At 40.8% G+C, this 12153-nt stretch overlaps 1 protein-coding gene across 1 annotated transcript; it reads left to right on the forward strand.

Moving 5' to 3' along the window:
- The first annotated feature begins 3146 nt into the window (after positions 1-3146).
- Positions 3147-6279, forward strand: LOC120044160 (proton channel OTOP2-like). The gene is made up of 6 exons (XM_038988741.1): positions 3147-3537; positions 3866-4002; positions 4128-4186; positions 4426-4553; positions 4822-5684; positions 6109-6279. The coding sequence occupies exons 1-6, from the start codon at positions 3147-3149 to the stop codon at positions 6277-6279; spliced, it is 1749 nt and encodes a 582-aa protein (XP_038844669.1).
- Positions 6280-12153: the final 5874 nt, after the last annotated feature.

Below are 12153 nucleotides of genomic sequence, written 5' to 3' on the forward strand. Positions count from 1 at the left end.
GTGTGTGGACATATAACAAAGCATGTTGTTTCTCATAGATGTTTGACATTTATGACTGTCTGTACATTGGTGTTGTTGTCTGTAAATCAGGCTGTGGCTGGGGACGGCTATAAAAGCCATGAGGGACACGGCTCCCCCAGGCACTCTGAACCTGATCACACACACCTCACACAAGGTAAGCAGCTGCTCAGGCATCCTCATATTGATCATCAATGTATTGATCTATAGGTATAAGATTGACTGAATGAACTTAATCCTGAGTCTAATTAACTCTGATTTTTATGTTGTTCATTGAACTCAAAAACATGCTTTATCAAATCAAATTGTATTTGATACGAAATATGTAGACCTTACAGTGAAATGCTTACTTACAAGACCTTAACCAACAATGCAGTTTTGAGAATACCTAACTAAAAAAAAATATAATAATAAAAGTAACAAATAATTAAAGAGCAGCAGTAAAATAACAATAGCAAGGCTATATACAGGGGGGTACCGGTTGAGTCAATGTGCGCGGGCACCGGTTAGTCAAGGTAATTGAGGTAATATGTACATGTAGGTAGAGTTATTAAAGTGACTATGCAATAACAGAGAGTAGCAGCAGCATAAAATGGGGGGGGGCAATGCAAATAGTCTGGGTAGGCATTTGATTAGATGTTCAGGAGTCTTATGGCTTGGGGGTAGAAGCTGTTTAGAAGCCTCTTAGACCTAGACATGACGCTCTGGTAACCGCTTGCCGTGCGGTAGCAGAAAGAACAGTCTATGACTAGGGTGGCTGGAGTCTTTGACAATTTTTAGGGCCTTCCTCTGACACTGCCTGGTATCGAGGTCCTGGATGGCAGGAAGCTTGGCCCCAGTGATGTACTGGGCCGTACGCACTGCCCTCTGTAGTGCCTTGTGGTCGGAGGCCGAGCAGTTGCCATACCAGGCAGTGATGCAACCCGTCAGGATGCTCTCGATGGTGCAGCTGTAGAACCTTTTGAGGATCTGAGGACCCATGCCATATCTTTTCAGTCTCCTGAGGGGGAATAGGTTTTGTTGTGCCCTCTTCACGACTGTCTTGGTGTGCTTGGACCGTGTTAGTTTGTTGGTGATGTGGACACCAAGGAACTTGAAGCTCTCAACCTGCTCCACTCCAGCCCCGTCGATGAGAATGGGGGCGTACTCGGTCCTCCTTTTCCTGTAGTCCACAATCATCTCCTTTGTCTTGGATATTTATTTTTCATTTGTGTGTACTTAATGAGTTACTGAGTTACTTCATTTATGTCTGGCACTCTTATTGACCTGTTAGATAAATAATTCTGTCAAGTTCAGGAAACCAATTGCTTTTGATAAACTGAGCAAATAATACTGGGCACTGCAGCCTTTTTCCACCATTAGTGTGTTTACCAGACTGCCACTCTAATGCGTTTGTATTGAGATTGTGTGGATGGCTGTAATCAAATCATAGAATGTCAAACTGACCAATTGGAACCCCATTCATAAGCATCCAATTAAATTGATACTATCACAAGTAACCTAGTAGTCTGAGTCCCAGACTACTAGGTTACACAATCTCAACGTTCGCTGGATTTATGGTGGAGTTGCTCATTGGTTGTTGGAAATAACATTCATATTTTCCATGACAACACGTGGTGCCTTGGAAATAGTCAAAAACCAACATTTAGCTGTTAGCTAGGTAAGTTGTTGTATTTCGACATTTTGTGGCTGGAATTGCAGTATGTATTTAGTATGAGAATTTAGACTTCAGCTAGCAACTTTGAACATACTGTTTTAGTCTGGACAAATAAAAAACGGTTGCTATACCAACATGTTCTGTGGAGTTCCAATATTTGCATAATCATTGTGATTGGAGGATAGCTGTGAGGTTGAACGAATCAGGATCAAATCCTCTCATTATTGATAGAAGGTCTGAATTTGAAGTTGGAAGAAAGGCCAGTCTCTTGTACATGACATGGAGTACAAGGAGTGGATTAGCTAAAGAGACGTGTACCCACAAAATCCATAAAATGTTACATTTTCCACAACAATGTATATGCTAATACATCCATCAATGCATTATAATAAGTACACCCAACTAATTACAGTTTCATCTTAAAAGTACAGAGAACTAGGCTATATCAAGTCCTGTCAACACATTGTAAAAGAAAGTATTGTGATAAATAAATACAAAATACTATTTAAACTGGACTTTTCTCAGCATTTACAGTTGGGCTGATTAAAAATAAATGTTTATGAACTGCAAAGTGGATGTAATAACTACACCGTCATGTGAAATATTTCAGAAATGTCATCCACATATTTCATTTCATTACATTGGCTAGGTTATTGTTAGATTGCAAACAAACTTGCCGCTGCGAGACAGTTTGTCAGTGCTGCGTCACAGGCATTTTGAAAAACCACTTTTGAACCAGCTCACCTGTGTAATGATTAATATATTATGAGGAAATTCGGGGATCCAGTATGGTATTTCCAGTTTACATTATGATTCACTGTGTTTTCAGACCTCAGTTTTGGCGTTGGGAGTAGCCTACTGTTGTTCTAAGGAACAGTCAGTGCTGCTGTAGAAACAGTCTTATTAGACAGAAACTGAAAATCTACAATTTTTTATAAAAAAATAATAAGTTGGTTTCCAAGAAACAAAACATACCTGACCTCCATGTAGATAAAATACCAATGTGTGTTCGTAAATATGAACTGTGAGGATTTCTTTGTTAATTTCAATTTAATCAAACACTGGCATTGACCCGAATCAAGCAAGATAAACTCATATTCGTTGAAGCATGGTAGACTGGCCCTGCTTCTGATGATAAACAGGGAAATGATAAGAAACCTTTATATTGTCATATCACTGATGGGGTTGACATTGATGATGAAATGAGGTTAGAAGCTGGGTTACGGGTAGGAGGGACCTCCTTATACAGGCAGAGCCTTTGAGTGGACGGTTAGGTGTTCACACAACTCTGATCAGTACAGACATACTTTCTGAACTCATTAGATCTTCTACCTTTTGGATAGGATATGACATTTTGAACAGAGCGAGCTTGGATTGTAATAAACCACAAACAAACTGTGGACTAGCTCTTTACAGAATGAGAAACATCATTCACTTGACCTTTGGCTTCTTTTCATGTGAATCCAGCAAGATGACATCTGAAGCTGAGATGGAGGTTGAGGAGGGCTACATATCCCCCCCGCCCACCCTCCCCTCCACCCGGTGTTCCGTCCAGGCGGGGAGTATGAGGAGGGGGAGCGACGTCCTCTCGACCAGCAGGGGCACGGTGAGGGAGAGGGGCCGTAACCGCAGCTGGCTACTCTCTAGCATCATCACGGTCAACGTCCTGATCCTAGGTATTGCTTTGGTCAGTGGCAGTGTCTTCAACAACGTCAAGATTAACGCCATCAACCTGCAGATCTTCCTCATCGTCCTCATCATCCTCACCACTGCCTGGATGCTGTACTACACCATCTACACATCCAGGGAAGATCACGCCGTGCTCTACAAGGATAGCCATGCCGGGCCTGTGTGGCTCAGGGGTAAGAGAAGACACTTTTCTGATCTTCTGGGTCTACAGCTGCTAAATTCCATAGTTCCCAGGTGTTTGTTTTTATCCCTGAATCTGGGAAGTTTGTGGAATTTTGCAACCTTACCCTGTAGGATTCACTGTCTGTTAATACCACTGGATATGAATAATCTCTCTTTTGATTGGGGAAGAGTTCTATTCCAGTAGGATATAATTTACTATAACTAGACAAAGTTTTACATTCACCCATTGTCTTTAATGAGTGTGATTATTGAATGAGTGTGAGTGATTGAATGAGTGTGATTATTCCTAATTGGATTTCATTGTGTTTTTCTCTCTAGGTGGACTGGTGCTGTTTGGCTTATGCAGTCTGATTATGGACGTGTTTAAGATTGCTAACTACGTAGGCTACCTGCACTGTGACTCTGCTGTGAAGATAGTGTTCCCTGTCCTACAAGCTGTGTTCATACTTGTCCAGGTAAGAACACAAGTTCAGACATCTCAAATGGAGCTTCCATTAGGTGATATGACATTAAGGAAACCACTGTGGGATTTGGCTGGTGAGAAAAATGCAAGTATAGGTGATCATTGTATCTTTTTCAGACATACTTCCTCTGGCTCCACGCTAAAGACTGTGTACAGCTACAACGGAACATAACTCGGTGAGCGTCACTAACTGCTACTGTATCACTGATGATTTATTTATTGATGTTGTAAATTGATGTTTGATTGATGGTTGGACATTTAAACATTGCCGGTTGACCTTAAATTTTGTAGACCTTAAGTCTACTCTATTCTATTAAATTCTGTTCTGTTCTCTTCTATTCTTACAGAATTAAATAGTATTTAAAAATAGTTAGTATTTTATTCTGTTCTGAACTCCTGTGTTTCCCTCTTGAAGCTGTGGGCTGATGTTGACTCTGTCTACCAATCTGATGTTGTGGATGGCAGCAGTCACAGAGGAGTCCCTACACCAGACTGTTGTTCCACCAGAGGACGGCAACAGCACACATTCCTATGACATCAGAGGTAGTGAATATTGGGTTGTCAAATCTTCTCTCTAGAAAATCTAATGAAAAATGGTTAGGGTCAATTCCATTTCAATTCAGTATGTAAACTGAAATGGGAATTCCTTGTTTAAATGAAGGATCAATAAAATAAAATACATTTTCAGTTTACTTTCTGAATTTACTGTATTTAAATAGAATTGCCCCCGACTATGAAATACAACCAACCAACATAACAAAACATCACCTCACAAGTCAAACAATAAAGCTCATCTTTCATTTAATTTCAGCCTCTGGCGGATACAGCAGCTGTAACTGCAGCCACTCTGCCTGTGCCGTCTTAGAGAAGGCCTATTACTACCTGTACCCCTTCAACATCGAGTACAGCCTGTTTGCCTCGGCCATGGCCTACGTCATGTGGAAGAACGTGGGCCGCCTGGTAGACGAGCACAACCACCACTCGCTCCATTTCCGCTTGAAGGACGTGCTGGTGGGGCCTGCGGTCGGGCTGGTCATGCTGGTGGCGGGCCTGGGAACCTTTGTCATCTACGAGGTGGACGTGAAGAAGGGGGACCCGGGGAAACGTGACACGGTGCTGATGATACACTACGTGATGAACACGGTGGCTGTGACGCTCATGTCCGTCTCGACCGTGGCTGGTTGCGCCATCTACCGGCTGGACCAGAGGGACCACGTGTCGGGGAAGAACCCCACACGGAGCCTGGATGTAGGCTTGCTGATCGGCGCCTCAATCGGACAGTTCACCATCTGTTATTTCACCATCGTGGCTGTGGTGGCAACGGGGGCCGAGGGCCACCTCAACGCTCTCAACCTGGCTGTCTCCCTGCTCACTGTGATCCAGCTCTGCCTGCAGAACATCTTCATCATCGAGGGCCTGCATCGCGAGCCCTTCCACGAAGACATGCACCAGGCCTCTGTATTCACAAACCCATACGTCCTTCAAGCCCAAGCCCATAGAGACATACACAACTTACCAGGGACATTCATGGAGACCAAGATGTCCCCGGCCCTCACAGTTCACAGTATGCATGTTGCTCCTTCTGGCTCCCCCCTGCCTCAACGCCATAGGCTGACATGGAAAAGGAGGGCCCTGAAGGAGATCTGTGCATTTCTGCTGCTCTGCAACATCCTTGTGAGTAGCCTACTGAGTACCCACCACTGTCATTTTCAAAATGGCTCTTTTAAAGGGCTTGTTAACCTAGGATGTTGTCCTTTCATCCAAAACCGTTTGTATTAAGTTTGGATGAAACGCCCTACCCACAGGGCACTCACTGGTTGAATCAACGTTGTTTCAATGAAATTACATTGAACCAACATGAAATAGATGTTGAATTGACGTCTGTGCCAGTGGGTAGGTACAGTAGGTCGAAAATAAACGGAAATTACTGAACCATCCTTTTAAATTCACTTTTTTCCCTGTTTGCCTAACTTGCTCATGAGCCAAAAGGCTCCCTAGGATTCGTGCAGTACACTACATCATAGTAGAGTATGATGGTAACTTGTATGTTTAAGGTGAAAGATTGGACTGAATATCTTTACTCTGTTTCCATTGACAGCTCTGGATCATGCCGGCGTTTGGCGCCCGCCCTCAGTTTGACAACACGATTGGAGCAGAGTTTTACGAGTTCACCATGTGGGCGGCTGTTGTGAATATCGGACTTCCTTTCGGAATCTTTTACCGTATGCACTCAGTCGCCAGCCTCTTTGAGGTCTTCCTAACCTCCTAAGCAGGCGAATTACAGAAACAATTCTGAAAATGTATAAAGATTATTTTTTTTACAATCTATTTTCTTATTGTTTTACTTTGTTCTGTCCTGAGCACTGAAACATATATAAAGGATAACATTATATAATACAATTTCATTTTTAATGAAATATGTCAATATCAGTGAGCTATTAAACTGTATCTAGTAAACTGTATAAATAGTTGTATATTAAATTATAATTGATGATGACTTTGTAATAAATTGCACATACATTTTCTGGGATATGAGTCATTCTTCTTTGTGGCACACTGTAATACAACACAGACCAATCACTGGCACTACTTATTTTAACTATCTCATGAGTTTACAACAACTGTCTTACCTACCACACAACATATAACCTTTTATTACCCCATTGATTACAAACATGGTTAAAACTATCATTTTAGTCTGATGGATGCATATTTCTCCACCCCCGTCCCTCAAGTGTTTAGCAAAGCAAGTGGGGGAACGACCGAGTTCTTGTTTGAATCCCAGGTTGCCCCTTTAATATTATGTACAGTACACCCAAAACAATATTTAACCAGTACACCCAAAACAATATTTAACCAGTACACCCAAAACAATATTTAACCAGTACACCCAAAACAATATTTAACCAGTGTTCCCAAAACAATATTTAACCAGTACACCCAAAACAATATTTAACCAGTACACCCAAAACAATATTTAACCAGTACACCCAAAACAATATTTAACCAGTACACCCAAAACAATATTTAACCAGTGTTCCCAAAACAATATTTAACCAGTACACCCAAAACAATATTTAACCAGTGTTCCCAAAACAATATTTAACCAGTACACCCAAAACAATATTTAACCAGTGCACCCAAAACAATATTTAACCAGTGTTCCCAAAACAGTATTTAACCAGTACACCCAAAACAATATTTAACCAGTACACCCAAAACAATATTTAACCAGTACACCCAAAACAATATTTAACCAGTACACCCAAAACAATATTTAACCAGTGTTCCCAAAACAATATTTAACCAGTACACCCAAAACAATATTTAACCAGTGTTCCCAAAACAATATTTAACCAGTACACCCAAAACAATATTTAACCAGTACACCCAAAACAATATTTAACCAGTGCACCCAAAACAATATTTAACCAGTGTTCCCAAAACAGTATTTAACCAGTACACCCAAAACAATATTTAACCAGTGTTCCCAAAACAATATTTAACCAGTACACCCAAAACAATATTTAACCAGTACACCCAAAACAATATTTAACCAGTGTTCCCAAAACAGTATTTAACCAGTACACCCAAAACAATATTTAACCAGTACACCCAAAACAATATTTAACCAGTACACCCAAAACAATATTTAACCAGTGTTCCCAAAACAATATTTAACCAGTACACCCAAAACAATATTTAACCAGTACACCCAAAACAATATTTAACCAGTGCACCCAAAACAATATTTAACCAGTACACCCAAAACAATATTTAACCAGTGTTCCCAAAACAGTATTTAACCAGTACACCCAAAACAATATTTAACCAGTGCACCCAAAACAATATTTAACCAGTGCACCCAAAACAATATTTAACCAGTGCACCCAAAACAGTATTTAACCAGTACACCCAAAACAATATTTAACCAGTGCACCCAAAACAATATTTAACCAGTACACCCAAAACAATATTTAACCAGTGCACCCAAAACAATATTTAACCAGTACACCCAAAACAGTATTTAACCAGTACACCCAAAACAGTATTTAACCAGTGCACCCAAAACAATATTTAACCAGTGCACCCAAAACAATATTTAACCAGTGCACCCAAAACAATATTTAACCAGTGTTCCCAAAACAATATTTAACCAGTGCACCCAAAACAATATTTAACCAGTGCACCCAAAACAATATTTAACCAGTACACCCAAAACAATATTTAACCAGTACACCCAAAACAATATTTAACCAGTGCACCCAAAACAATATTTAACCAGTGCACCCAAAACAGTATTTAACCAGTACACCCAAAACAGTATTTAACCAGTACACCCAAAACAATATTTAACCAGTGCACCCAAAACAATATTTAACCAGTACACCCAAAACAATATTTAACCAGTACACCCAAAACAATATTTAACCAGTGCACCCAAAACAATATTTAACCAGTGCACCCAAAACAGTATTTAACCAGTACACCCAAAACAATATTTAACCAGTGCACCCAAAACAATATTTAACCAGTACACCCAAAACAATATTTAACCAGTACACCCAAAACAATATTTAACCAGTGCACCCAAAACAGTATTTAACCAGTACACCCAAAACAATATTTAACCAGTGCACCCAAAACAGTATTTAACCAGTACACCCAAAACAATATTTAACCAGTGCACACAAAACAATATTTAACCAGTACACCCAAAACAATATTTAACCAGTACACCCAAAACAATATTTAACCAGTACACCCAAAACAGTATTTAACCAGTACACCCAAAACAATATTTAACCAGTGTTCCCTTGTCTGTATTATCAAAGTTATTCTGGTCTGGCTTCCTCTTTCTGTTCTGTCTACTCCAGATTCCACTGTGTTACATAGCTCAACTTGCCTGATCCCAGATCTGTTTGGGTTATATAGCTCAACTTGCCTGGTCCCAGATCTGTTTGGGTTATATAGCTCAATTTGCCTGGTCCCAGATCTGTTTGGGTTATATAGCTCAACTTGCCTGGTTCCAGATCTGTTTGGGTTATATATCTCAACTTGCCTGGTCCCAGATCTGTTTGGGTTATATAGCTCAACTTGCCTGGTCCCAGATCTGTTTGGGTTATATAGCTCAACTAGCCTGGTCCCAGATCTGTTTGGGTTATATAGCTCAACTAGCCTGGTCCCAGATCTGTTTGGGTTATATAGCTCAACTAGCCTGGTCCCAGATCTGTTTGGGTTATATAGCTCAACTTGCCTGGTGCCAGATCTGTTTGGGTTATATAGCTCAACTAGCCTGGTCCCAGATCTATTTGGGTTATATAGCTCAACTAGCCTGGTCCCAGATCTGTTTGGGTTATATAGCTCAACTTGCCTGGTCCCAGATCTGTTTGGGTTACATAGGTCAACTAGCCTGGTCCCAGATCTGTTTGGGTTATATAGCTCAACTTGCCTGGTCCCAGATCTGTTTGGGTTATATAGCTCAACTTGCCTGGTCCCAGATCTGTTTGGGTTATATAGCTCAACTAGCTTGGTCCCAGATCTGTTTGGGTTATATAGCTCAACTAGCCTGGTCTCAGATCTGTTTGGGTTATATAGCTCAACTAGCCTGGTCCCAGATCTGTTTGGGATATATAGCTCAACTTGCCTGGTCCCAGATCTGTTTGGGTTATATAGCTCAACTAGCCTGGTCACAGATCTGTTTGGGTTATATAGCTCAACTAGCCTGGTCCCAGATCTGTTTGGGTTATATATCTCAACTAGCCTGGTCCCAGATCTGTTTGGGTTATATAGCTCAACTAGCCTGGTCCCAGATCTGTTTGGGTTATATAGCTCAACTAGCCTGGTCCCAGATCTTGTCAAAGTTAGTGGCAAAGCGGCAGATAGACAATTCACACAGCTTTGCCAAGTTGGCAACTATCTTCTCAACTATCTGCACCAGACATCAACCTGCATTAGTTCCTCCTCTCAACTATCTGCACCAGACATCAACCTGCATTAGTTCCTCCTCTCAACTATCTGCACCAGACATCAACCTGCATTAGTTCCTCCTCTCAACTATCTGCACCAGACATCAACCTGCATTAGTTCCTCTTCTCAACTATCTGCACCAGACATCAACCTGCATTAGTTCCTCCTCTCAACTATCTGCACCAGACATCAACCTGCATTAGTTCCTCCTCTCAACTATCTGCACCAGACAACAACCTGCATCAGTTCCTCTTCTCAACTATCTGCACCAGACAACAACCTGCATTAGTTCCTCTTCTCAACTATCTGCACCAGACAACAACCTGCATTAGTTCCTCTATTCAACTATCTGCACCAGACATCAACCTGCATTAGTTCCTCTTCTCAACTATCTGCACCAGACATCAACCTGCATTAGTTCCTCTTCTCAACTATCTGCGGCAGACAACAACCTGCATTAGTTCCTCTTCTCAACTATCTGCACCAGACAACAACCTGCATTAGTTCCTCTTCTCAACTATCTGCACTGTAGAAGCTCTGTAGAAGCCTGGGTCTGTACTTTGTCAATGGTAGGTTACGGGGGGACTCTTTGGGGAGATTCACCTACTGCTCACCTCTTGGCCATAGTACAGTAGACTATATGATCACAGACATTGACCCCTTCTCTCTCAGCTCATTCACTGTCAAGCCACTAACACCTCTGTCTGATCACAGCCAAATTACGTTGTTCCTCAAAAGAACAGACATGGAAACAACCACACATTTACAGCCCAGTAAGCTGTACAACATCAGAAATTCATACAGATGGGCCCAAAACAGCACAGAAGAATACCAGAAAGGAACTTGAAATTGGAAAAAACTAAAAAAATCTAAACAAGAGGAATTAGCGATACAAAATGGTGACATATGGACAACCCATTTTAAAACACTCTACAACACTGTTCAAATTGACACAAATGCAGAACAACGCCAAATACATGAGAAGTTGAATGGATTAGAAAAAGCTATAAAGGACAATCAAAATCCATTGGACTCCCCAATTACTGACCAGGAGCTCTATAAGAAACTTCAGGCTCTCAAATTTAAAAAAGCATGCAGAACTGATGGCATCCTAAATGAGATGCTCAAACTCACTGGTGCACAATTTCAATTGGCTATATTAAAACTGTTTAATTTGATCCTGAGTGTAGGTTATTTCCCTGACATCTGGAATCAAGGATTCATAACCCCAATCTTTATAAACGTAGACAAATTTGACCTTAACAATTACAGAGGCATTTGTGTGAACAGTAACCCAGGGGAGGTTTTCTGTAGTATTATAAATGTAAGAGTTCTAAACTTCCTTAATAAGCACAATGTCTTGAGTAAAAGCCAAATTGGATTTATACCAAAACATCACACAACTGATCATATTTACACCCTACACACCCTGATAGATAAACATGTCCACCAAAATAATACCAAAATATACGCTTGCTTTATCGACTTCCAAAAAGCATTTGATTCTATTCGGCATACAGGACTGTTCTACAAAGTTATTGAAAGTGGTGTAGGGGGTAAACAAATGACATAATTAAATCAATGTAAACTGGCAATACGTGCAGCATTAAAATTGGCAAGAAAATAACTTAATTCTTTAACCAGGGGCGGGGCCTTCGTCAGGATTGTAATCTGAGCCCTGCACTCTTCAATATTTAGAAAAATCCTCAGCCCCTGGTGTTAGTCTCCACAATTCAGAGGTTAAATGCCTACTCTTCGCAGATGACCTATGCCTGCTGTCACCCACAGCACATGGCCTACAGCAGAGCCTGGACCTGCTAGAGCAGTACTGCCAGACCTGGGCCCTGGCAGTAAAACCCCCAAAAAACTAAAATAATGATTTTCCAGAGAATATCCAGATCTCAGGGAATTAGACCAAAGTTCTCAATTGGTACAAAATATATAGAGTACTGCACACACTACAATTACTTAGGTTTAAAAATAAGCTAAACTGGACACCTTAATGAGGCAGTGACTGAACTGAGAGAGAAAGCACGCAGGGCATTCTACGCCATTAAAAAGCAAATTCAAATTGGTATACCTATTAAAATTTGGCTAAAACTAATTGAATATGTCATTGAACCAATTGCACTTTTGGCAGCGAGGTGTGGGGTCCACTTGCAAAACAAGATTT

Source organism: Salvelinus namaycush, chromosome 3, assembly GCF_016432855.1.
Source record: "Salvelinus namaycush isolate Seneca chromosome 3, SaNama_1.0, whole genome shotgun sequence".
NCBI classification, from domain to species: domain Eukaryota; kingdom Metazoa; phylum Chordata; class Actinopteri; order Salmoniformes; family Salmonidae; genus Salvelinus; species Salvelinus namaycush.